This window comes from Bubalus kerabau, chromosome 10 (genome assembly GCF_029407905.1).
Source record: "Bubalus kerabau isolate K-KA32 ecotype Philippines breed swamp buffalo chromosome 10, PCC_UOA_SB_1v2, whole genome shotgun sequence".
In the NCBI taxonomy this organism is placed as follows: Eukaryota; Metazoa; Chordata; class Mammalia; order Artiodactyla; family Bovidae; genus Bubalus; species Bubalus kerabau.
Genome location: NC_073633.1, coordinates 86,069,676 through 86,096,656, shown reverse-complemented (window position 1 = coordinate 86,096,656; position 26,981 = coordinate 86,069,676). Strand labels below are relative to the sequence as shown.

Sequence of the window (26,981 nt, the reverse complement as noted above, 5' to 3'; positions counted from 1 at the left end):
TATAGCCCTCCAGGCTCTCCTGTCCATGGGATTTCCCAGGCAAGAATACTGGAATGGGTTGCCATTTCCTCCTCCAGGGGATCTTCCCAACCCAGGGATCGAACACTGGCTCCTGTGTGTCTCCTGCACTGGCAGATTCTTTACCACTGAGCCCATAATGTCTGTCTGATGGTAATAAGCGCAATGAAGGGGACAGAGCAGGCAGGAAAACTGGGGACAATGAGTGGAGTTGGGGGTGGGGCCACAATTGTAGTGAAGCTGATTAGGGATGTTTTCCACGAGAGGAGACAGGTGAGTTGAGGCCTGAAGAGGGGAAGAGGAGCCACGTGGCTCTTGGGGACAAGCACTGGAGGCAGAGGGACCAGCAAGGGCACAGATCTAGAGGTAAGAGCGCAGTCGGCAGGGGTGAGGGAGAGGTTGGTGGGGTGTCTTGTGCGGGAAGGGCAGATGGTCTGAGGACTTTGGGTTTTGCTCTGAGTGACATGGGAGCCCTTGTGGGGTCTTGAGCAGCAGAGTAACATGATCTGATGCAACTTTAAAAAGATGCCTAATGAGAATCCCAAGGTTTTCACATTTGCCACCCCCGCTCAGGGCGGCCTCTGAGCGCCTGCCTGCATTTGGCTCTCTCAGGGGAAACAGGAAGGAGTCTCTGTTTGGGCACCTCCCATCCTTCCACAAAGGAACAGAACAAAAAGCCCAAACCCACCAGCAGTGGAGTCTCCTGGCTCAAAACTGGTCCCAGCAGTTGAATGTCTGAGCTACAGGGCTAGCCTGGGAATTTCTTCGAAGAAACAAAACCTTCCCTAGAACCACTGTGTGGTTCACCTTTCAAGTTCCCCCAACCACTGAGCCCTGGCCTCAGGCAGAGTTTAAAGTTAGCTATTTGATCGTTGACTTGTTTCTCTATCAGGCCCCAGCCTTTAAAAAAAAAAAGAAGGAAAGGAAAAAGAAAAAGGCCTCTGGACACAGCAGAGATCCTTAGTTTCACAGCTCTCTGAGACTTTACAGGAAACCAGCTTTGCCAAAGCTCCCTTCTGGCTGAGACCGAGGACACAAAAGAGGTCACTTTGGCCCAAAATACATGAAAGGAGGTCAGAATGGAAGGGTCACTGCACCCCAGTTCCCAGCATTGACTCCTCCGAATGCCTGGCTAGAAACCATTTCCAAGAGTAAGTTACAAAGGGGAGAAAAATCCATGCCTGTTCCCACTCCAGCTGGTTCTGAGTCAAAGCCCCAGTGCCCGTCTGCCCCACTGTCCCAGTCCGAGAGGGAAGAAAGACCTGGTCTTCCCAGCCCAGAAGCACAGACCGTGACTCGGATCACACCTCACCACACTGAAGTGATCCCTCCAGCAAAGGTGCTTATCCTACACCTGTCAGATGTGGAGTTTGCTGACTGAGATCTGGAAGGTGGCATCCACCTCAGTTTGCCCACCTGTCAGATGGGTGAGATACTGGCCTGTTTACTTCTCAAGAAACCGGGTCAGGATGAAAAGAGAAGCAGTGGGAAAGGCTCTGCAAAGGACTGAGTGGGTCCAGGAACAGCAAGGATGGGCCTTTGTCTTTTATGGGCTTTTTCGTATCTCTCCCCCCAGCTCCTGGAGAACCTCTGGGATTGTTCTCTGCCCTATTCCACCCTGCTCTTCATCTGGGAGGCTACTGTGTGGGCCACACCCCTGGCTTCCTTCCTGAGTTAGAACAGGTTCAGCCTGCAGTCAGGGGGAGAGTGAGGGTGGATGTTCATCCCCTGACAACTTCCACCTGGTGTGTGGGCTGACTGCAGGCACCCCAAGACCATAGCTGGTACTGGGGAGTGCTCTGTCCCCATCTTTCAGACCTAGGGGTGGCTGCACCTCCCAGAAGTCATGCGCATAGCCCTACCCTGTCCCTTGTGGCTCCCTATAACTTGTCCACACCACGCAAACAAGCCCTTTCATAAACCCCTACATCAAGTGTTCCATCTGTATCCAGCCTTTGTCTCATGAACCTCACCAGCAACCCTTGAGGTTCACTGGCTCTTCTCTTTCGTTGTGGGGCTAAAGGATTCCTATGGTATCATGTATGTGTGTGTGTGTGTGTGTGTGCACGCACGTGTGCTCAGTCACGTCCAACTCTGCGACTCCACAAACTGTAACCCACCAGGCTCTTGTGTCCACAGGATTCTCCAGGCAAGAATACTGGAGTGGGTTGCCATTTCCTGCTCCAGGGGATCTTCCCAACCCAGGGATTGAACCTTAGTGTCTTAGCATCTCCGGCATTGCAGGCAGATTCTTCACCACTGAGCCACCTGGGAAGCCCTATGACTTCATAAGTAATAATAATGGACATCAGTATCTTCATCCATCCTCTTCCTTAGTGCTCATGACAGCCTCTTGGGGAAACTGAGGCTCCGAGAGGCTTTCACTTACCAAGAGCCAAACAGCTTGTAGGTGGTAGGGCCAGGGTTTGCACCCAGTAATAGGGTCTGACTCTATTACTTATGCTGAACCATCACCCTCTACTGCACACCACCTCTCCTTCAGTATTCTGGTAGAGAAGCAGCCACGTAGTTCCTCCACACGTCTAGCCACGTGGCCACAGGTTCTCCCTGACCACCTCATTGCTTTGTTTACTAGGTATGTGGCTCTGGACAAATTACTTAACCTCTCTGTGCCTTAGTTTACCAGTAGAAAGGTACTTCAGAGATTCGTTGTGAGAATTTAAGTAGTCAATGTGTATGAAGTCCTTAGGGCCTTACACATACAAAACACTCAATCTGGGTTTGCCTACTATTGTTATTGTGGTTATTCCCCAACTTACCAAAATTTTCTCCCCCCCAGATGTCCATCTGAGCATCATACTTTCCCAAGTGGTTAAACCAGGACTTGTCAATCACGAAGATTCCTCCAGCAATGACAGGCGTCCTGGGAGCAAGGAGAGGAAAGAGGTAACACATTAGAATCTGAGCCCTTCTAGATGGCCCCAGGGCTCAGGCCATTTACCCTATGATCACCCACTTGCAGAGTCACTGGGGCTGGATGTCTGGCCCGTCCTTTGGTCTATGATCTCTCTCCCCAGGGCTCAGAACAGACTCAGCCCTTAGATCGTGCACCTCTAGGAGCCCTGGTGACTGAATCAGCCCCCAGCAGCCTCCAAAGCCTGTGACTCAGGGAAGGGATGGGTCTCCCCAGAACCCACAGCAGGTCTGACCTTATGGGCTTGGTGGGATCTGTCCGGGCAATCTTCTGCTCCAGGGGGATCTGCTCCCACTTGAAATGCAGGCTCCAGTCGAATCCTAAGGGTCAGAGTGGGGTGGAGATGGGGCTTAGGGCTCCTGTCCCCTCATTCTGCCCCCTGAGAGTCTCTCTTGATCAGAACCCAGCTTGCAGAGGGCCCTGGGCGATTGGTGTAGTCAGATCCCTGTCCTCATGGAGTTTCAATCTAATGGGTAAGACAAAGACTTACAAAGATAAATCAATAAATAGATAATCTGTCAGTTGGGGTGAAAGTGCTAAAAAAAAAAAAAAAAAAGAAAGAAAGAAAAGACAGGAGACATGTCCATGCTATTCTAATAAGGGTACCCAGGAAAGACTCTTTAATGAGGTGACATTTGAGTAGAAACCTGAATGAAGGACTGATCCATGCAGACCGATGGGAAAAGGGAATTCGAGGTGTGAGAACAGCAAGTGCCAAGGTCCTGAGGTGATTTCCCAAAGGAGAAATGCCTGGCTCCCTCCCATTCATCCTCAACATCTAACTAATGACTGTGTCCATTGGAAATCTGAGTCCCAGAGAGGAAATGCACTCTGCTCATTAGCTCCTGGCCACAGATTCTCTGGAGCTGCTTGCCCAGTAGACCTTGCTGCATGGATGGAAGTGGCCGACATCTGCCCTGTCCAACATGGTGGACTCAAGTCACATGTGGTTACTGAGCACTTAATGTGCTGCTGGGGCAACTTAGGAACTGAGTTTTGAATTTTACTTAATTTTAATTAACTTAAATGTACATAGCCCAAAGTGGCTACTGTCTACTGTATTGCACAGCATGGCTCTAAAGCCTGGATCAGAGCTGTCCAAAAGAAATACTTTGCAATCTGGAGATGCAAGCCACACATGCAATTTAAATTTTTCTACTAGCCATATCTAAAAGTAAGGACATATGAAATTAATTTGAATAATGTATTTTTAATGCAAGATCATCCAAAATACTATCATTTCAAACTGATGATCATATTCATAATGAATACAAAAAATTACAAATGAGATTTTTTTTACATTTTTCAAACTAGGTCTTCAAAACCTGGTGTGTATTTTATCTTACTGCACATCTCAATTCACACTGAAAATGGAGTCACATTTCAAGAGCTCAATAGCTAAATGTGGTTAATAGCTACTGTATTCAGCCAGGCCTATACCATTTTGGGGGGTACAAGTCAGGAATCCATGCAAAGTTGAGGGTTCCCCCTTCCCCACTCCCAAGATAGTTGTCATATCATGTTCTTCTGCCAGGACTCGTGCCCATCCTCTCTGGGCTAGCTGTATTTGAGAAGGATGTGTCAACATTTGGGGGCAGGGAAAGATTGGAGACTAGCTTGACTCTGCCCTCATCATGCCAGGAGCCTCCCACTGCCAGCTCTGGTCCTTTGTCCCCAACTCCACAGCTCTATACAATCTCCTTTCATTTTCTGGAGGTAAAGGGCAGGGAGATGCTGTCTCATTTTCTGGAGATGCTCTGGACCTACCTCCGCGAAGGTCAGCAGATGCAGCAAGGTAAGCGAAATTATCTAGACTGATGACATCAATGATGGGGCTCACCACGCGGGTGTGGTCCTAGGGGAGGACACATGAGGTGGTGTGAGGTCAGGGACTCTGTGAAAAAAACCCCAACTGCCTGTTTGGTGAAGTTCTCTCAAGGCATGAGGTACCCAGCACCTCCTGAAGGACATGTCAGGCTCCCAGGAGCTGTCCTGCATCACCACACCAGGCTCACAGAAGGTCCCACTTGGGTCTCACAGGCACAATGCTCTCCCAGCCTCTGCCTCTAACACCATGTTGAGCCCTGCTGGGATCTCACCTCCTCAGTGAAGCCCTCCCTGACTGCTGCAGGAGGAGGATTTTTTCCTCTTTTTAAGCTGCTCTCACAATTATAGTCCAGACAATTCCTGGGACATCGAATCAGATGTTGCCTGAGGTGGCTTTTCTGTTGCTGGTTTGAACGGTTGTTTTACTAATTGTCGTCCACCTTTGTACACATTGGGGTTGAGTCCAACTGGACCACCGGCGGCTTGAGGGTAGTGACCTTGTTGCAGTCCCTGGGGAACCTGGGTGGCACTCTTCTCATGCCACCTCCACTTCAAGGTCAGACTCATACTCCCTTCATCACCTCCTAGACACAAATCCACCTCCAAAATATAGGTGGGTAATGCCAATTTTACTAAAGGGTTTTTTCCTGAGGTGGGGGATGTGGAGAGTAGTGGTGGTGGTGGATTTTTATCATATACCACGTGCAAAACTTAATCGCCCTTCATCAGCAGGATGTCTGCTCTCTTCTTTTCTCCCTCCATGGAGGGACAAGGAACAGAGCCTCTTCTTTCTTCTCTGTCTGCACTGACCCTCAAAATGCTCTTGTCTGCGACTTTGAATCTAGCTCTGTCCCTCAGTTCACACCCCGTCTTAGGATGACAAAAATGTGGGACGTGGCAGATCAGAGGAGACCATCCATGGTCTCACAGTGTTCCGTGTGGGCCTCACTTTATCCTTTTTATAGACTTGTTTTCGTATTGAGATATAATTCACACTATATAATAATTTTATTAGATATAATTGACATACTATAAAATTCACCATTTAAAAGTGCACAGCTCTGTGGCTTGTAGTGTATTCCCAGGGTGGTGTCAGCATCACCACTGTCGAAATCCAGAATACTTTAATCACCCCGGTGAGAAACCCTGTACCCACTAGCCGGTTCTCCCCCATTCCCCTCCCTCCAGCTCCTGACAACCACTAATCCACTTGTTATTTCCTCCGATTTGTTTACTCTGGACATCTCATATGTCCAATGGAATCATATAATTTATAGCCTTTTGTGACTGGCTTCTTTCACTGAGCATAGTTTTCAAAGCTCATCCATACTATAACACGTATCAGTACTTTATTCCTTTCTTATGGCTGAATAGTATTCCATTGTATGGCTGTATCACATTCTGTTTACCCATTCATGAGTTGACAGACATTAGTTTGTTTCATGTTTTGCCTCTTTGGAATAACACTGCTCTGAACACTTGGATACAAGTTTGTGTATGGGGTATGTTTTCATTTCTCTTGAGTATATATCTAAGAGAGGAATTCCTGGGTCATATGGTAACTCTATGTTTAAACTTTTGAGGAACTGGCAGTCTGTTTTTCAAAGTGGCTGCCATTTGACATTCCCACCAGCAATGCACAAAGGCTCCTATTTATCCAAATCCTCACCAGCAGTTGTACTGTCCATCCTTTGTTGATACCTCCTAGGAGGTATCAAGTAGTATCTCATGGTGGTTTTAACTTGCATGTCCCTAATGACTTAATGTTGAGCATCTCTTCATGTGCTTGTTGACCATTTGTCTATCTTCCTTGAAGAAACATCCATTCAAATCCTTTGCCCATTTTTAAATTGGGTTCTCTGTCTTTTATGATTGAGCTGTAATCACTTCATCATTGGTTCCATGTGTCCAAATCCTCCCCATTCTAAAGAACAGTGGGCACATGGGAAGGCCCTCTGCTTGAGAACAATGTCCTCTCCTCCCTCCTTCGCAGGCTTCCCAGTCTGACCCACCACCCTCCACTCCTCATCACTCACCCAGGAGGAAAACAACACCACCCATTGGCAGAAAGAGCTCCATGGCTCACCCACAAATGAAGTCCCTCAGGAGGGAGCAGATCACGTAGTTTCTAACTCTGCCTGTCCAGCTCTCAGAGACAGTGCATACCCTCCCCACCTGCAATGCCAAGAACATGGTGGGCATGTACTGAGGGACAGAACTCTCCCAGGGACAGAGAGACTTACCTCCTTCACTCGCTGCAGCATGGGCTGCAGCCACTCTGTGTTCACTTCGCAGTGGCTGTCCAGAAAAGTGAGGACAGCAGCTGCCGCCACGTCTGCCCCACGAACTCGGGAGCGGATCAGCCCTGAAGTGGGAGGGACATGGTGGTGCTGGGTGGGACTCAGCCAGTTTGCTCAGCCGTCCCCTCAAAGGCTCAGGCTCTCTGCCCCTTAGGGCTCAGCTTTCCTCTGAGTTACTGTGATTTAACTTCTCTTCGTATTTGCTGATTTCTTCCCTCTTTCTTCCTTTCTCTTATCCACCCATCCATCAACCTCTGAATGCCTTCCCCCCTCCATGTAGAGGCCAGACACTGGGCTCTGGGGACACACCGATGAACAGTCAAGAGTTTAGTGAACAGATGGCAATAAAGCGTGGTTTGGTACCTAAGGGGAACTAGAAACAAAAACCCTTTCCCCTTCAATGTGGAGGAACCTCAGGGAGCTCCCCTCTGGCTGCACTATACTGTATGACTTGCAGAGAGTCTTCCAGACTAAGACAGGCTGGAGTCAGTGCTCTCTGCTTTGTCAAATCTAAATGCCTTTCTCTGGCTTCGAGCCCCTCCGTCATCTGTCCTCACCCCACTTATTCCCTATGCTGACCAGGTCTGATTCTCCCAGGAAGGGAGACTAAGACAAGGAAGGTTAAGAGGCTGGCTCTGAGTGTGGGCCCCCTGGCTGGGGGTGGAATCTTGGCTCCTCGGTTCATCGCTCCAGGCAAATTACTGAACCTTCTTACACCCTAGTTCTTTTATCTGTAAAACAGGATGAAGGGCTGTTATGAGGACTGAGTGAGAGCATGTGAGCAGAGATGAGAAGGTAGGAAATGCAGGAAGAGGCCGGTAGTACTACATGTACCCAGGCCTGACTGATGCCTTTGCTTAGAGTCTCTGGGCCTAGAATGCTCTCTCTTGCGCCCCATTCATCTCTCAATGCCCTCACCCAATCCAGGCTCCCTCCCAGATCACTCCCTTCTCCTTTAGCTCCCTACCCCTACATACTTACACAAGCCTTGGAATCCATAATAAGCTCTCCAAGGGCAGGGACCACGTGTAAACTTCTTTTGTGTTCCCTAGAGTGTCATGCACAATCCTATGCCATAGTTGATGCTCCAAGTATATCTGCTCTATATTGCCCTGTGCTTTTCTCAAAGCATTTAATCCTTACAATAACTGTGCAGGGCAGAAAGAGTATATTATTAGTCCCATTTCTCAGAAGAGATAACTAAGGGAGCCAGAAGTACAGCTACTTGCCTACAGTCATGCTGTGCTAAGGGCTGCTCCGAGACAGCAGAAGGGTCTTTCCCCAGACCTTGGTCTTGCCACTAGGCATGCAGCAAGACTACATTTGGTTGGTATAACATGGCATCAAAAGGGAGCAGAAGTCTAGACCAAAATGGGTCTACAGTAGCACCCAGGTTTCGAGGACATACCTTCCCGCCGGTCATTGCGTAGGCACTTGACCTTGGGGATCCTGGTTAGCAGCAGACAGTCTTCGGCTGAGGGTGGAGAGAAGGAAGCAAGACTGTTCGGATATGGACATCAGTCCACATATAGTTTGACCAGGCCCAGGGAAAGGGCTGGGGAAGGCGAGGTATGGTCATCTCCATGGGGGACAGGTCATCTCCCCATCCCCTACTCCCAGGACAGACGGAGGAACACCTGTACTTGCAGCATAACCCCCAGGGGGCGCCACAGAGTACCAACAGCCTCTCCAGCCCGACACCCTCTGACCTAGATTGTGTGTTAAGTTGCTTCACTCGTGTCGGGCTCTGCAACTCTATGAACCGAGGTCCGCCAGGCTCCTCTGTCCATGGGATTCTCCAGGCAAGAATACTGGAATGGTTTGCCATGCTCTCCTCCAGGGGACCTTCCCAACCCAGGGATCAAACGCACTTCTCTTGCGTCTCCTACCTTGGGAGGTGGGTTCTTTACCACCAGCACTACCTGGGAAGCCCATTCTGTAGGGACGATATTCTGCACACGGCAGCTGTGATAATGAAGGATGCTGTGGATGTTTTATTTTTTTAAATGTCATCTCACTGGTGTCCCATCAAAGCAACACCACTCCTTTGGCACCAAGGAGCAGAGCCAGGAAAGGCACTTAGTAAAGACTGAAGATCCTGGTGAGGAGCAGACGTCAGCCTGTGGTGGCCAAGACTATTTCAAGAGTGCCTCCCTCAGCATTCCAAAGAAATGGGGTGTGAAGCGGTGCAAAAAAAGAAGATGGATACTTACGATCTGAACTGAAGTCATCCACTAGAATGATCTCCTGGATCAGGCTGGCTGGAGTTCGGTTCAGGACGCTGGAGTAGTGACCAAGATAGATGAGCCCAGATTTAGGGGCCATCTTCTACTTCCTTCTTCCTACCATCAACTCCCTTACCCCCCACCTCGGGGGTCAGCACACTGGCCATGGGCAGCTGCTAGCAAACCCTTCTTGCCCTGGTCAGTGACTGAGGGGCAGGATGTTCCTCAGGCTCCTCCAAGCACCTGCCGACCCTGCTGCCTGGACCCTCGGGCACTTGAAATTCACCCCAGGTGGTGGGTGGGGACTGTCCTAATTTAGTTGAGGCAGGACCCATAGCTGCTCTGGCTGCCTGGGCTTAACAATGGCAACAACGCTGGCCTGGATGTTGCCTGCTTGGAAAGCTGGCGAGGCTCCTTCTGCCCTGATGGGTCAGGATGGGTGTTCTCAGAAAGCACCCCCACCCCAGCTTTTCCCTCCCAACATCCCTCCTCTTCCTTCACTCCCCGTGAAGAAAGCCCAAGCCTCTTTAATCCTTGGAATACCACTGGGTATTCCATTCCGAATCCTGTTCTTATCTATGTTCATTAAAGAAACAAGGTGATTAGAAGTCAAACTCGACCACAGGGCCAACCTTAGGAGGACAGAAGGGGTATCTCTCTCTGAACTGCTCTCAGGTACCCACTGGGCCGGCACCCATCCACCTGAGGCCTCACTTCTATCCTTGCCTCCATCGGCTCCTGGCCCCTGCGTTTCTGCCCGTGTCCTGGGGACCTGACCTTGTGTTTGTGCATCTCACTAACAGCTGGACTTCTTGGGTCCTTACCCTGATTCACTAACCCCAGCCTCTCAAAAGGGCAGAAACCCCCTCCCAAGTGCCCACCGGTCTTCATGCTGTCTGGCCACAGTGCCCATCTCAGTGTCCCTTGCCAGGGCCCAGCAGATCCCCAAGGCCTGGGGGAGCAGCACCACCGAGACAAGGGATGAGGCAGGGCTCACCTCTTCACTGTGCGCAGGAGCGTAGAGCGGGCTTCGTTGTGGAAGGTGATGATGACGCTGGTGGCCGGCAGGTCCGAGGAGTAGGACACGGATGGACAACTGAGGAGACAGCAGAGAGCACAGAGGGCATCTGTGGGACATCCTGGGGGCATCCAGGCTTGAGGCTTCTCTCTGTCCAGTCTTCTGCCCCTGAGGCCAGGCGCAGGCCCTGCCCCCCGAAACCCACGCCCACCCCACTCAGGCTGCCCAGCCTGGAGTCCCCAGAGGGACAGCACAGGCTGGGGGAACTTCCCAGGCCCAGGGGCTCTTCACCCCAGTCCTAGGATCACTCGGAGCCCCACGGTCACTGAAGTGCTAAGGGAGGCTCTGACGTGTGTAGGCACACAGACAGAACCAACCTGGACCAACCGACAGAACTCCCTGCCCGATGCAGCAGCCGAGACAGAAAAAATGGCAGCAGGGAGAAGAGGGAAAATGGCCTTTCTTTGTCTCTGTAGCTTCTTCCTTCTCATCACCTGTCTCCTGACATCTGGTGGGATCTAGGGAGGAATTGCCCGCATCCTGCCCTCCCGTGAATCTCTCCCTCTCACTGCCAACGTGAACAGCCAGGCTGGCGACAGCAGGTAGGGTGCCCTCGCTCTTCCCAGGGGCCCTGGGGCACCTGCAGGGTAAACTGAAGTCTCTGAGGAGACACTAAAGGCAGTTGCCCCCAGCCCACTCCCTCCCCCAGCAGCTCTGTGCTCCCACCTTCTCCAGACACCACATTTTGGGCCCCCTGGCTCCCCTGTCTTCTGGAAAGGGAATTAAAACAATCCATCCCCGCCAGCCTCCAACGCTGTCATTTCTGAGAATGCTTCTGTGAATGCATTTACTCGTGCTCCTGGGGCCGGCGGGAAGGCAGCCACAGAGCTGGTTTTCATAGCAATCTTCTTTATTACAATTGCTCCCTGACTATTCCAGCCACGACCATTTTTTCATTACGGCATTCATTCCACTGACAGCCGCTTACGGCCAAATTCCCAGGCCCATTTCCTGTCCAGCAGAGCAGACAGGGTCAGACAGGCAGGAGTTCCACTAGCCTGGGACCCCCACAGGAGAAGTCGTGAGAGGCCTTGAAATAATTCCCCTCGAGATGGGGTGTGAGGGAGGCGGAGGGGTGAAGTTCACCTCTGCCCGGGAAGCCAGGCGTTCCAAGCGCCTCTCCTCCCGGAGGCTTGTGGATTTGGGGGCTGGAAGGGGCTTGGTATGCTGAGACGGGGAGCCCTGGAAGAAGGGGTCAGCCCCCTGCACTGACCTCTATGGTCCCCGTTCTGTACCTCTGAATCCTAAGTGCCCAGGAAGGAGGGAATGTGGATAGTGATGCCCATTCTCCACCTGAAGTGGCCAACCTGCCCACACCCCATCTGGACAGTGGACTTGACCTTCTCCCACCCACCCCCTTCAACCCTCTCCACCCTGCATTTCTCTGGGAATTGTATCTGTGATGATAGGAATTTATGGCTCCTAGGGACCAGGAGCCTCTGAACAGCTTTGTCTCTCATCTGTGCTTTGAGTTTGGGGCTGGTGGGGTCTTCTCTGAGATGGAGCCTCTGAACAGCTTTGTCTCACATCTGTGCTCTGAGTTTGGGGCTGGTGGGGTCTTCTCTGTGATGCTGGTAGGTCTGCCTCATATAGTTTAGGTATCATTGGAAGACCTCCCTCAAGGGGGCTCCCTGCATCAGGACCTGGCCTGACAGTCTGGGGTCCAACAGGAGCTGCGGCCTGGAAGGGGAAGAGCATGGCTCACCCCACACCCCAGGGTCCGCCAGGGGAGGCCCTGCCCACCACTGCCAACACCTTTTTTGCTGCCCCTACAGACATACGTGTGCAACGCATGCACCCCCTGATCCATCTCAGGCTTCTGAGAAGGCTGGGCAGAAGCACTGGGGCAAGAGGAGAGGCCTTCCTCACCAACCACCACTGGCCTGGATTTGAGGAGTCTTGTTTTAAAATGTGTGTACCCCAAGAGGAATTCCGCCCTTAAGTTTCCTGGTGAACACCCGAGAAAGTTCAGAGTGGGGGAGGATGCGGGGAAGGGCAGAGGGGATGCAGGCCAACCCCTCAGTGCCCAGATTTGGGTCAGGGGAGCTTCCAAGCCCTGAGTTCCTGGTCTAGGGCCTCTGCCACCTACCATGCCGGGAGAACAAAGAGCAAGACCTGGAGGCATTTCTGGGAGTTGCTGAGGAAGGGTGGGAGGCAGTGGGGCAGGCAGAGAGCAAGGAAAGCGATGTCTGTGGGGGCGGTGCACAGCTCCTTACTGTTTGCACAGGGCAGGCGGCCCCGCGGGCACCACCAGCCAGGCACCAGGAATGCCAGGCTCACCCGCCTGCTGCACACCTCCCCCTGATCTCCTGGCCAGTCACTCTTGCTTGGACTCTGGACTGAGGTACTCAGGGGCCTCTGTGGCCTGGCCGGGAGGTCTCCTTGGGCCTCTCAGACCCTCAGGAGGTCAATGAAACTAAGAGGAGCCAGGAAAACAACAGATAGGAAGGGTTTGTATGTCTCAGGAGCTGGACTGAGTCTGAGGAAATTTTCTTCATTTCTTAAACCCATGTGACTCAAAGAAAAGCCAACTGGGGTCGGCGCTTCCCTCCACCTTTCTTTCTCCACCAGCACAACAGAGGCCACACCTGTAATGGCGGGTGTCCCGGATGGGCCGGTCAGGGCTCAGCTTGTCGCTCTCCAGCTGGTTGAAGGCGTGCTGCCTGTAGGGGTCCTCTCCAGGCTTCAGCTGCTTGGCTGCCAGGTACGCCTTCTCATCAAAGCCTCTGGAGGGCGTTCCTGTCACCTGAGACAAAGGTCAGCATCAGAAGGGCCACAGGCAAGAGGACAAAGGAGCCACTGCGTGTTAAGTACTTATGACAAGGCGGGAGCCAAGCATCACCTGATTTGTACCTGAGCAGGAGGTTATTATTTCCCCCATTGTACAGATGAGGAAACTGAGGCTTGAGACAGTACCCCCACAGATGGGGGCAGGGAGTATCTGGAAACTCTCTGCATTTCCACTCAATTTTGTGTACCTAAAACTGCTCTTAAAAAGTAAAGCCCATTGGACTTCCCTGGTGGTCCAGTAGTTAAGAGTTTGCCTGCCAACGCAGGGGACACAGGTTTGATCCCTGGTCCAGGAGGATCCCACATGCTGTGCATCAACTAAGCCCGTGCACCACAACTACTGAGTCCACGTGCTGCAGCTACTGAAGCTCGGGCGCCTAGAGCCCACCTAGCAACAAGAGAAGCCACTAAAATGAGAAGCCCCAGCACTGCAAGGAAGCGTAGTCTCCACTTGCCGCAATTAGAGAAAGCCCATGTGCAGCAATGGAGGCCCAGTGCAACCAAAAATAGTAAATAAATCAATATTAAAAAATAAAAAAAAACCCTATTAATAAAAAAGCTCAAGGTCAGAGCTAGTAAGTCTCAGGTTTCTGGAGTCAAAACTGGTCATTCTGACTGGGAAGCCCACACTCTTGACCAGTGCTCTTTGCTGGATGTGGAGATGGTGACACTTTGGAGGGCACCAGATCCCCCAAGATAAGGGGACCACCTGAGGGGACCACCAACCAGGCTGGAGGTCACCAAGCAACCGTCAGATGGACAGTCTCCTAGGTATGAACTTGGGCCTGACGCTCGGGCTAGGCATGTAGGAGGTGCCTGATCAGTGCAACACCCAGGGCTTGGACAAGGTTCTGCCCAGAGGACCACCTGTGAGGACAGGTGGTGAAGCATCTTCTCCGGGACTCGTGCTTGCTGCTGAAATGGCCCACGGCAGACCTCCGGGGCCCCGGGTGCTAAGTGCTGGGAAGTGATGGAATGCGGTTGCTGTGGCCCAGCTCCCCTCCTCTTAGCCACACCCTGTTCTGTGCTCCCAAAGTCCCCCCATGAAAGACACTGGGGAAGGACACATCTGAGATGAATGGATGGGTAGACGGATCCTGACATCTCATTATTTGAGCCACACTGCTGGCCGATGTCCCTAGAGTGCCCGGAAATATCACAACTGTGAGTGCTTCTCGACTCCACCAGGCAGGAGCTGTGGGCCCGCAGGGGCAGCAGGAAGGTGGGTGAGAGCTGTCCAGGGACAGAACCCCTGCGTGAGAATCCCACCCCAGGCCTAGTCTCTAGAGGGATGGTCCCAGGAAGGCAGCTTGGCCTGCGGAGAGGAGACCAATGTGTTAGGTGATGCTGGGGGGCTTCCACCAGCAGCCCAGGGCCTCCCCGTTCCCCTGAGAACCTAGAGCTCCAGGGAGTGCCTGCATCTTTTAGGGCTGCCTCTCTGTAGTGTTCCTGCCTCCTAGGAGCCAGTCCTGAGCTCCCTGAGGTCAGAGCCAGTGAGGGAGATCTCCTCGGGTCCACTGGGCCCAGCCTTGTGCCACACACATGCTTCAGATGGTGAGGATGGCTGTAGCAACCGCGCTGTGGTGTTCTGATTTGGTGCCATGCCAGTGGCTGGGCAGATGGGGTGGAGTCCTCTTGGACTCAAAATCCATTTCAGGAAAGAGAGGTGGAGGGAAGGAAGGAGGAAAAGGGAAGGAGAGAGAGGGGGAGACGGTTCTGGCTTGAACCTTGAATTGCTAGAAGGACCCAAGCTGTCAACTGTGAGAGTGAGAATGAGGGTTCTTTGTGTCCTTCCGAACGGGTGGTAATTCTGCCCCCCACTTCTTCTCAGCCTAGGGGTCAGGGAAATGGAAATCAGCCTCCAGTTGATGGTGGAGAAGCTAAAATAAGAAAAAAAAATTGCAGAAGCTCCCATGGGGAGAGTATGTTACCAAATTATCCTGCAAGTCAACTGAGAGAAATAACCATCCCATGCTTATTTATTTAGGACTTATGGCCACTCTGTGGGCTCAGGAAACCCCCAAGCCCTCATCCCACACTCACCCATCACCCCAAAAATATTGATCGAAAGCCACCCATCTACCAGGCACTGGGACACACTTCTAGAAGTTCCAAACATCACCTGATCATTCATTCATTTTATGGATGCTTGAATCCGCGCACTCCTTCATCCATCCACCCATTTATTCAGAAAAGCTCCACTGAGCACCTCTTTCTGCCAGAAAGAAGAAGGACTGCTTCTGACACTGTCCTCTGCTGCCTTCCTCGCCTCATTCAAAGCTTCCTTGGGGCCTCAGAGAACGTTGTAGAAGAACATCTCTAGGGAAGTTCCTCTCGGGGCCTCAAAACTGACCTGCTGCTGGTGCTGCTAAGTCGCTTCAGTCGTGTCTGACTCATTGTGACCCCACAGACGGCAGCCCACCAGGCTCCTCTGTCCCTGGGACCCTCCAGGCAAGAATACTGGAGTGGGTTGCCATTCTCCTTCTCCAATGCACGCATGCATGCTAACTTGCTTCAGTCATGTCCGACTCTGTGTGACCCTATGGACAGCAGCCCACCAGGCTCCTCTGTCCACAGGATTCTCTAGGCAAGAATACTGGAGCGGATTGCCATTTCCTTCTCTAAAACTGAGCTACACATCCTCAAAGATGCATCTACTGTTCCCTTCCTCAGACCATCACTTCTGATGGTCCTACCCTCCTCCAAGGTTAGACCCTTCACCCGTGACACACCTTTGTGAAGAAGGGCGCCAAGGAAACACAGGCCTGCTCCCTCCAGAGGTCTCATCTCTGCTTTCCCATTGACCCAGCATCCACGGGGTCTGGAGCTGAAACATCAGTGGCCCTGAGTCAGCTAAGTGGTGGGGAGACTGAGGTAAGATGGGAACTCTCCACCCAGCCCCTCCCTGGCCTCAGCCCAGTCACCACCCGGAGCTCTTCTCCTGGGTACCTAAGCAGTACACACACCCACCCCACGGCTACTTCCCTCCAGCTCTTGAACTCTCCTCTCCCTCTGGCCCTGGCCTTTGATCCTGAGACTTCCAGGCCATGACCACCTCTAACTCCATGCCTCAAAATGAATTCTTCATCAGTCCCCAGAGCAGCTGCTTCTGCTGTGCTGCCTGAGGTGGACATGGGCAGTCCCACCCTCTGGGTCCTCCAGGTGATAAGTCCAGCAGTCACCCCTGGTACCCTCCTGCCCCCAGGCTCCACAGTCTGATGCAGACCCCAGCCCTGGGTCCCACAGGCAGCTGTTGATGCACATCCCACTAGTGTTAAAGCAACAGGTTATTCACTGAGAGTCTAGTTTGTGTTAACACTGTGCAAGAAGCTGGGGAGGATGGAAATCAAAAGGACAGCTCCCAGAAGAGAAATCTAGATTACCCGCTTCTCCTCTCCCATCCCACACAGGGCATGGCCATGCAGGATCATGAAGAAGCCTCCACCCTCAAACTTAGATCACCGGTGGCTGGGGAACTGGCCATGAGACCCCATCCACCCTACCTCGGCTGGGGCAAGAGTCCCGTCATGGCACAGGCACCAGGCCCTGGTGAGCCGTGGTCTCCTGTTCTCCCAGCCACACTGCCTACAAAGCACACTGGCGAGGAGTAAGCATCCTTTGGCTCTAGGCTGCGGAACCATAAGGAGCTATATCTCGATCAGCCTGAGGGACCCGAGATGCTGGACTCAGAGCCAGCAGGAGCGACAGGAGGTGGATGAGGGCACAGGGGCTGTCTGTGGAATTCTTATACCACAAGCCACTGACATCTTGCTTTATGTCTCTTTCTTTTGCACTAAGTTGTGGGCTCCTAGCACCTGGCACATAGTAGGTATTAAGCAGATGTTTACTGAATAAAAGGATGAATGAGTGAGTGAATAAATGAATGAATGGGTGAATGGATACCTAGACAGTGTCCCTGCTCTCACCTTACTTAAAATCATCTGATGAGAAAACCACAGTGAACCGATGGGATCCTCTGACATAGCACATGGCCTCCAGTGGCTTTCGCCCTCCCTGAGGACGGGCCCCAGAGCTCACAGTGGCCCAGGAGACTCCGGGAGCCAATGCCCTGTCCCCTTGTTGGCCTCAGATTCTACTGTTTCCCCTCTCTGGCTCTGATCCAGTCACACTGGCCTCCTAATGTTCCCTGAGTCTGCCAGTACCCTTCCCCTCCACCCCTTTGTTCATTCTGCCTTCTTTCCAGAAGGCTCTTCTCCCAGATGTCTGCATAGCTTGCACCTGCACCCCCTGCAGGGCTCTGCTCAAACCTCACCTCCTTGGTAAGCCTTCCCCAACCACCATCTGTAAAACCCCAGCCCCACACTTGCCTTCCATCCTTCCACCTGCTGTTTCTCCTTACAGTGCTTAGCACCATCGGATATTCTACGTGCATTTTGCTTATCAATGTTATATTGTTGACTGCTTCTTCCCACAAAAATAAAACCTTCACCAGGGCAGGGATTGTCTGTTTCATCTAATGCTGGATCCTGAAGCCCAGAACAGTACCCAATGGGACTCGAAGACAATGGCTAATGAGTATGTGAGTGATGGAGTGATGAGCTGTCACGGCCACAAGCATCTCCTGCCCCCACACCACACTCCCCACACTCAGCTAACACAACACTTGGAACTGTAATCGACCAAGACGGTGGCAGGGTAGTTTTTGCCCATTTTAGGGATCTCCTCACTCACATGCTTCTGGCAGGGCTGCTAATCACTTCCCTCCCATCTGACCAATACCTCAGTCACCACCATGAGGTGGGCACAAGACCCAGGCTAAGCTGACCTTGTCACTGCACTCCCAGACACAGGGGACTGGTTCAGAACAGTCATTTGACTTAATCTGGGCTGATAAGAATCGAGACTGAGTGCTGAAGAATTGATGCTTTCGAACTGTGGTGCTAGAGAAGACTCTTGAGAGTTCCTTAGACTGCAAGAAGATCAAACCAGTCAATTCTAAAGGAAATCAACTCTGAATACTCATTGGAAGGACTGATGTTGAAGCTTAAACTACAATACTTTGGCCACATATGCAAAAAGCCAACTTATTGGAAAAAACTCTGATGCTGGGAAAGATTGAAGGCAGGAGGAGAAAGGGGCAGTAGAGGATGAGATGGTTGGATGGCATCACTGACTCGATGGACTTGAGTTTGAGCAAACTCCGGAAGATAACGAAGGACAGGGAAGACTGGCATGCTGAAGCCCATGGGGTTGCAAAGATTTGGACATGACTTAGCAACTGAATAACAACAATAATCAAAATCCACCCTGAGACTTTTCTATGAACTCTTTTTGTTAGCACTGCTAAGCCTGGGAAGTGGGAGTCTTCCTGCCCACAGAAATCTTATCTGGAGAATGAAACCAAGAACAATTAATCAGACCCAAGACATGGAAAGAAAGAGCTCCAATGATATTCTTTGGGGTCCCTGAAGCCAATTATTTCTGATCCAAATTGTTTGATTTTTTTTTTTAATCTTTCTATATCTGTCTACCTACCTACCTTTTTTTTTTTCTTTTGAACTAGTTTGAGTTGGCTATTCGCTCATAAACAAACCTTCAGAAATATCAGTCCTTTGGTCCTTCCAGTGAAAAGAAAACCACTCTCCAAAAGTAAGAAATAAAACTCAAAAACAAAAACCAACAAATGGGCCACCAGTGGCAATGACACAGTTTGGGTGAAAGCCATCCATTTCAAGATTTTCAAGCTAGTCTCTGCAATCTGGCCCAGGGACTTGAGCCCAGAGCTGGGTGAGGCATTAGTAGCCTTGTCGAGGAGGCAGGGCTGTGTCAGACTTCAGGAAGGGTGGGGGTTGGGCGGAGTTCCCATCTGGTCCGTGACTTAAGAGGCCCTTGAGCTGCCACTCTAAGCTCCACTGTTGAAGAGATTAGTGAGGAACAGCCTGACGAGCCTCCCACAGCCCTCCAGCCTCCTCCTGAGAGTTCTTGGTGTTGTTTAAGAAACAGCCTCCCCTCTAGTCTGTGTTTTCAGGAAGTGGCAAATCCAGCACTTTCATGTCCGATAAGGTCAATCATATCTTGAAATTGTTTAAGCTGAAAGAATGACTCTGCTCTATAAACTGGGGAGAATTATTTCTCATTTTTGGAGACTTTTATTTTCAGTCCCTTACTTGAATTAAACTTTGAAAACCTGCCTGACTTGCATCAGTTTGTTCTTTTTTTCCACCTAGATTTGCTTATTTCTTCTTGACTGCTAAATTTAGGAAACAAACAGTCAAGGGGAAGTTTTAAAATAAGAAAGGAAAATATTTTCCATGTCATTTTCATCAAAAACAGTTCAACCCAAATCTCCAAGCCTTGTAAATTTTCTTTTAAAACATACACGTATCCCTAAATTTTAGATTTAAACAACTCTAACTCCTTTTGAATAACTGCTGCCCAATTTCCTTTTATGACCAGTAAAACAGGTACCTGCTGGGTTTGCCTTTCACTAAATTGACTGGAACTGCAAATAAAAAAACTCTGGTCCTTTTTAATGGATGACTCTTGACTTTTTTTTTTTTTTTTTCCCCTGAGGCTGCTTTAAACTCCAAACACCTGGTGAACAAAATATAATTCCCAACCATTCCCGACTGCCCTGGGAACAAAAATCTCATCTGATGCTGTCTCACATTAAAAGACTGCCATTCATTAGGAGAGCTGGGAAACAGTGCATGAGTCACCATCTCTGAGAACACGGTCTCGCGTTCCACCTCTCCCAAATGAAAAGGCGGGCCCCCTGAGTGTCTCCGCATGCTGCTGGGTTCTGGGGAAGCAGCCAACTCCGCTTGGACTGCCAGTGCTCCTGCCAGTGCTCCTGCTCAACCAGACAGGATGCTGAGGGCGGCACCAGGCTGGCAATCTCAGCTTGGGCACTGGGGAAACTTGCCTGGGTTACTGAGCGCCTGCCCCAGACATGTCCCCATCTTCCCTTTCAAATTGCATGTATACCAAGTCGTGTCCAACTCTGTGTGACCCTGAGGACTGTAGCCCACCAGGCTCCTCTGTCCGTGGGATCCTCCAGGCAAGAATACTGGAGTGGATTGCCATTTCCTTATCCATAGGATCTTCCTGACCCAGGGATCGACCCTGTGTCTCTTACATCTCTAGCATTCGCAGGCGAGTTCTTTACCACTAGGGCTACCTAGGATGTCGTTTTCAAAAGTAGTCATTTATTATAGGGTTACCAGCCTGGGCTTTGAAATCTGATGGCCCTGGGATTGAATGCCAAGTTCTTACTGCTCTCTGGCCTTGGAAAGTCACCTAGCCTTTCTGAGCATGCGTCTTAATCTGGAAAATGGGGATTACGGTGAGGATTCAAGAAGATAATGTAGATGATGGGTTTAGCAGAGTAACTGGCATATAAATTATATATTAATTATCATTAGCTTGCCTGCCTTTTTAGCAGTGGCTCTCAACCCTGGCTGAACATTAGAATCATCTGGGAATATTTTTAACATCCTGACATCTAGGTCCTACCAAAGACTAACTACATCAAAATCTCTGGAGGTGAGTGGCAAGCATCAGGGGTTCTTAAGGCTCTCCAGATGTTCCAATGTGCCACCAAGGCTGAGCTGCTGCTTCCAGCGAATGCAGGGAGGTGAGCGACTACTAGTCACAAGCTACTGAGATTATAGGACCAAGAGTCAGGAGGGACCTAAGCCATCTCCCCTGACCTCCTCCCAGGAGCAGCACTGTGAGTCTGGTTTTCTGGCCTCTATTTGTACTGACCCAGAGTTTCACCATCAGCAGAGCCAAATGCAGGTCAGCTAGAGCATCCAAGGTTACTCTAGAAATGCCACCTTGTAACACTTATGCTTCCAGGCCTGGGAGGTTCTAGTTCAATTACATACCAAGGAGCCCAAGGTAGGGGCTGCCTGGGAAGGTCACCTTGAACTTCCAGTTAGATTTCCCACCATGGCCTGACTTCTCCAGGGTGCTGATAACTGCAGAGCTTTATGACATCAGTGGTCTCACCAAGAAAGGGAGTGGGGGCACATTACCCATTCCCAATCAGGGTCCTCCATTCAAGGATGGGACAGGGCACCAGGTCCAGTGTTCCATACCACCTCTGCTCAGATCCAGGAAGATGCCAGTCCCAAATCAAGCTCTCTGGGTCTCATTTCCCACTCTCTGCTCAGCCCAGAGGCCATCTAGGGATGGAGGGATTCTAAGGGTGGTCCATGCTAGCAATGTGTGGGGTGAAAGCTCAGTTTCCACCTGCTTATCAGCTTACCCAAGTTGAGTAGAGCATTCCTGGGTCTGTAAGGGGTACCAGAACTCTGGCTGACCCTCCCAGACACCACTGCTGCAGAGTATGAGGAAAGATTAGGCCTCTTCTAATCTGATACTGTCTGCTCACTGAGGGTCTACGATGACCTGAATGCAATCTTCAAGTAGTCTTGCCAAATAGGTGTTTTTTTAATCCTTATTTTACAGAGGTGGAAACTGAAGCCCAGAGAGGTAAAATAACCAGCCCAAGGTCACACAGCTTCTGAGTGGCTGGGCTGGGACTAGAATTGAGGTTGTCTGGCTGCAAAGCCTAAGGACAAAGCTTCCTCGGGGTGCCTTCAGACTGCTCCGGGGCCAGATGAGCTTGGCACCCGCCTTCCGACTCTGAGTCCCTCAGCTCCCAAGCAAGCTGGCCTTCAGTGCCTGGACCACAAACAGGCCCTGACAAGCGCAAGCTAGGGGTGGCCTCCCTCCTGGGCTCAGGGTTCAGAGCATCAGTTCATGGCTCTAATGGGGACCTGCCCAGTACTGTCATCCCCTGGCCTGACATGAGGATGGAAACATTTCTTTGCTTAGGGCTAGAAAGAACACGGAAAAAATGAGAAGTAGAAGAGCTTGTATTACTCAGACCTCAATAGCACATAACCAGATTTCCTCAGGTCAGCTCAGGCTCTCCTTAGTCTTTCCAGCCAGGGACACCCTCAGGGTCTTGATGGACTTCAGCTGCAGTCACAGTTCAAGGGGGACAAAACTGATTTCCGATCAGATTCCTGTCTGCTGGATTGTATCAATCCTCCAAACAACATTGCCACGCTCTGTGGCTGAGAGCAAGGAGGCCAGCAAAGAGAACTGCTCTCAGGGCTCCCCGGGCCCAACACACACCCTCCCCGCCAACATGCGGTATAGGTCCCCACCTCGTTCTGCTCCAGTAACACAAGCGTAGTATGTCACTGTTTGTAAGTTATTGCACTTCCGGTGTTTTATACTCTGAATCTATTGAACTTGAACTTGTCAGATATTAATTGGAAAAATAAAGCAATAATGGGTCACGTAACAGGGCTTTCCTGGTGGCTCAGGTGATAAAGAATCTGCCTGCAACGCAGGAGACTTGGGTTCCATCCCTGGGTTGGGAGGTTCCCTGGAGAAGGAAATGGCAACCCACTGCAGTATTCTTGCCTGGGAAATCACATGGACAGAGGAGCCTGGTGGGCTACAGTCCATACGGTCACAAATAGAACACTGAGGGTGACAATAGCCTCCACTGAGACTGCGACCAGCTGGGCCAGGATCAAATTCTATCCATTAGACTCAGCAGGGCCCTGATCATGGGGTGGGCACCTTAGTTTGAGACACTTTTCAGCACAGAGAGCCAAATTAGAGCCAATAGTGGCTGAGGCAGTACATTATTGGCATTGTGGGTCAAGCTCAGAAATACATTACCTGTTGTTCATGACTAATATGATTAAACAATTAGGTTAGACCCATCAATAGGAGAAAGCAGGACAGAGACAGACTTTTAAAATCAGGTTAAACAGAAAGAAAAAGGAGGCAGGGAAGGGGAACTGGAAAAAGCAGCCTGCCTCCTGGGTGACTTTCTTAAAGAGCCACTGCCGGGGTGGGTACAACTTGTCCTCTCAGCAGGACCACGCCCCAGGACTGGCCCTCCCCTGCAGCCCAGCATTTTATCTAAGTACAATATACTAAGTGGCTGTAAAGTCTGGAAACAGGGATAATAGTAATATTTTTTAATGAATAGAGACATTTTGATGACTTCTGGGATACGCCAAAGATGCAGTTTTATTCAGTGAGAAATCAGAGACACGGATCATCTGATTACAGATGCATGTGTTGGGATCCAGGGCAGTGCGGTCTTATGTACCGTATTCATTGCAGCTCTGCACGGTGCACCGAACCATACGTTGTTAATGAGCAACAGCGAACAACCATTTCATGCAATCTAAATGAGCCACTTACTATATATGCTCATCCATGTTTTCCTAGATGTCCACCCCGTGGCTAAACAGAATCTTAAAGAGAAAATGCAGTTCATTCTTGAAAAAGCTTCAGTGATATTAAGATACACATTTTCCCTGACTTAATCTACAAACTCAGGGCAATCCGACTAAACAGCAAATAACAACTGTGTTGGGGGTAGCGGGGCGGTAAGGATTCAGCTAGGAGAGTTTAAACATGAGTGAACAAACAGTGAAAATCTGAAAAAAATTAAAGATAGAGAAATAGACCTACCAGATATTAAGACATATCAAAGTCTGTAGTTTTGTATGTCAAGACACTACTGGCATAATACCAAACAGATCAGTAAAAGAAAATGGAGAGATCAGAAATAGATCCAAGTAAATATGAAGGGTTGTCATAAGATACAGTTGCATTTCAAATGGCAGGGGGAAGGGGAAGGATGTGCTATTCAGTGAATGATGTTAGCAACGCAACGAGACGCCACAGAAACAAAGAAAGCTGAATGCATTTCCCAAACCAAAATTAATTCTAGGTGGCTCAAAAAATTTTAATTTAAAAAAGGAACTGAGAAGTGTAAAGAGAGAATTGCTTACTTTTTATTCTATTTTTTTGGCAATCTTGAACATAAAATTCAAATGTGATTTTTAAAACTACATAAAGACTTTTAAAACTAGAAATACCAGAAAGTCAAGACACAAATATCACACTGGGAAAAAAGTATATTAGCCAAATATATGCCAAACAAAGAACTAACTTCTTTAATATACAAAGAGCTCTTACGAATCAAAGAGCCAACAATTCACAAGAAATGTAGACATACTACCAACTAGAAATGGTGGAGAGGGTGCAGAGAAAAGGGAGCCCTCCCACACTGTTGGTGGGAATGTAGGTTGGTACAGTCACTATGGAAAACAGTATGGAGTGACTGAGTGAGGGACAGTCTCTCAGGAGGTACCTCAAAAAAACTGAAAATAAAACTATTAATACCATATGACCCAGCAATTCCACTCCTGGGCAAATGTCCAGATAAAACTATAACTCAAAAAGATACATGTACCACTATGTTCATAGCAGCACTATTCACAATAGCCAAGACATGGAAACAACCTAAATATCCATCAACAGGTGAATGAATAAAGATGTGGCACATATATACAATGGAGTATTATTCAGACATAAAAAGGAATGAAATAACACGATTTGCAGCAACATGGATAGATCTAGAAATTATCATACTAGGTCAGAAACAGAAAGACAAATACTGTATCACTTCAGTTCAGTTCAGTCGCTCAGTCGTGTCCAACTCTTCGCGACCCCATGAATCGCAGTACACCAGGCCTCCCTGTCCATCACCAACTCCCGGAGTTCACTGAGACTCACGTCCATCGAGTCAGTGATGCCATCCAGCCATCTCATCCTCTGTTGTCTCCTTCTCCTCCTGCCCCCAATCCCTCCCAACATCAGAGTCTTTTCCAATGAGTCAACTCTTCGCATGAGGTAGCCAAAGTACTGGAGTTTCAGCTTTAGCATCATTCCTATGATGATATACTGTATGGTATCACCTATATGTGGAATGTAAAATATGACACAAATGAACCTATCTACGAAACAGACACACAGATATAGAAAATAGACCTGTGGTTGCCAAGGTGGGCTGAGTCGGGGAGGGATGAGCTCAGAGCTTGGGGTTAGTAGATGCAAACTGTTCCTAGAATGGATGCACAACAAGGTCCTACACTATAGCACAGGGAACAACCGTCAACATCCTGGATAAACTATAATGGAAAAGAATATTTAAAAGAATATAGGGACTTCCCTGGTGGTTCAGTGGTTAAGAATCTACCTGCCAATGCGGAGGACACGGGTTCAATCCTTAGTATGGGAAGTAAGATCCCACATGCCACGGGGCAACTAAGCCTGTGCACCACAACAACGGAGCCCACACCCTAGAGCCCGTGCTCTGAAGCAAGAGAAGCCACTGCAATCAGAAGCCTGTGCCCCACAACCATAAAGTAGCCCCTCATCACTGCAGCTAGAAAAAGCCTGTGCACAGTAATGAAGACGCAAAACAGTCATAAATAAATATTTTTTAAAAGATGCCACCTAATTACCAGGCTTCAGTTTCTTAAAAATTAAAAAAAAAAAAGAAATGTAGATGTAAAAGGTTGTATACATGGCTATAAACTACCACCCTGCTTATTTAACTTATATGTACATCATGTGAAATGCTGGGCTGGATGAATCACAAGCTGGAATTAAGATTGCCAGAAGAAACTTCAAGAATTTCAGATATGCAGATGACACCACTCTAAGGGCAGGAAGTGAAGAGGAACTAAAGAGCCTCTTGATGAGGGTAAAAGAGGAGAGAGAAAAAGCTGGCTTAAAACTCAACACTCAAAAAACTAAGATCAAGGCATCTGGTCCCATCACTTCATCCCAAATAGAAGGGGACAAAATGGAAGCAGTGACAGACTTTATTTTCTTAGGCTCCAAAATCATGATAACTACACCATGAAATTAAAAGATGTCTGCTCCTTGGAAGGAAAGCTATGACAAAACTAGACAGTATATTAAAAAGCAGAGACACCACTTTGCCAACAAAGGTACATCTAGTCAAAGCTATGGTTTTTCCAGTAGTCATGTATGGATGTGAGAGTTGGACCATAAAGAAGGATGAATGATGAATTGATGCCTTCAGATTGCTGTACTGGAGAAGACTCTTGAGAGTCCCTTGGACTGCAAGGAGATCAAACCAGTCAACCCTAAAGGAAATCAATCAACCCTGATTATTCATTGAAAGAACTGATGCTGAAGCTGAAGCTCCAATACTTTGGCCACCTGATGTGAAGAGCTGACTTACTGGAAAAGACCCTGATGCTGGGAAAGACTGAAGGCAAAAGGAGAAGGGGCAAGAGAGGATGAGATGGTTAGATGATATCACCAACTCAATGGACATGAATTTGAGCTAACTCTGGAAGACTCTGAATGGCAGGGGAACCTGGCATGCTGCAGTCCATGTGGTCACAAAGAGTCAGATATGACTTACAACTGAACAACACAGACATAAAAGGTGTCAACAAGTAGTCTGTAGAAATATGACATACAAATGATCAACAATAAATGATAGATGTTCAGTGTCACTGATTATTAAATAAATACAAGTTAAAACAAGATACAACTTATTGCTAATTTAGTAAGTCAGTTCAGTCACTCAGTTGTGTCTGACTCTTTGTGATCCCATGGACTGCACACACCAGGCTTCCCTGTCCATTCCAACTCCTGAAGCTTGCTCAAACTCATGTATCATGTCTGTGATGCCATCCAACCATCTCATCCTCTGTTGTCCCCTTCTCCTCCCACCCTCAATCTTTCCCAGTATCAGGGTCTTTTCCAATGAGTCAGCTCTTCACATCAGGTGGCCAAAGTTTTGGAATTTCAGCTTCAGCATCAGTCCTTCCAATGAATATTCAGGACTGATTTCCTTTAGGATGGACTGGTTGGATCTCCTTGCAGTCCAAGGGACTCTCAAGAGTCTTCTCCAACACCACAGTTCAAAAGCATCAGTTCTTCGGCGCTCAGCTTTCTTTATAGTCCAACTCTCA

The 26,981-nt window shown here is 49.5% G+C and overlaps 1 protein-coding gene across 2 annotated transcripts in view; it reads right to left on the bottom strand.

Annotated features, from left to right (window-relative positions):
• Nucleotides 1-26,981, bottom strand: part of GALNT16 (polypeptide N-acetylgalactosaminyltransferase 16) — a 100,577-nt gene that overhangs the window by 17,398 nt on the left and 56,198 nt on the right. For both annotated transcript variants that reach the window (XM_055538442.1, XM_055538441.1), the window contains 8 exons: nucleotides 12,972-13,129; nucleotides 10,303-10,401; nucleotides 9,294-9,361; nucleotides 8,489-8,554; nucleotides 7,024-7,145; nucleotides 4,721-4,808; nucleotides 3,189-3,273; nucleotides 2,799-2,902 (listed from right to left, as the gene is read on the bottom strand). In XM_055538442.1, the coding sequence (XP_055394417.1) occupies nucleotides 2,799-2,902; nucleotides 3,189-3,273; nucleotides 4,721-4,808; nucleotides 7,024-7,145; nucleotides 8,489-8,554; nucleotides 9,294-9,361; nucleotides 10,303-10,401; nucleotides 12,972-13,129 (790 nt within the window). The remainder of the gene's footprint in view (nucleotides 1-2,798; nucleotides 2,903-3,188; nucleotides 3,274-4,720; nucleotides 4,809-7,023; nucleotides 7,146-8,488; nucleotides 8,555-9,293; nucleotides 9,362-10,302; nucleotides 10,402-12,971; nucleotides 13,130-26,981) is intronic.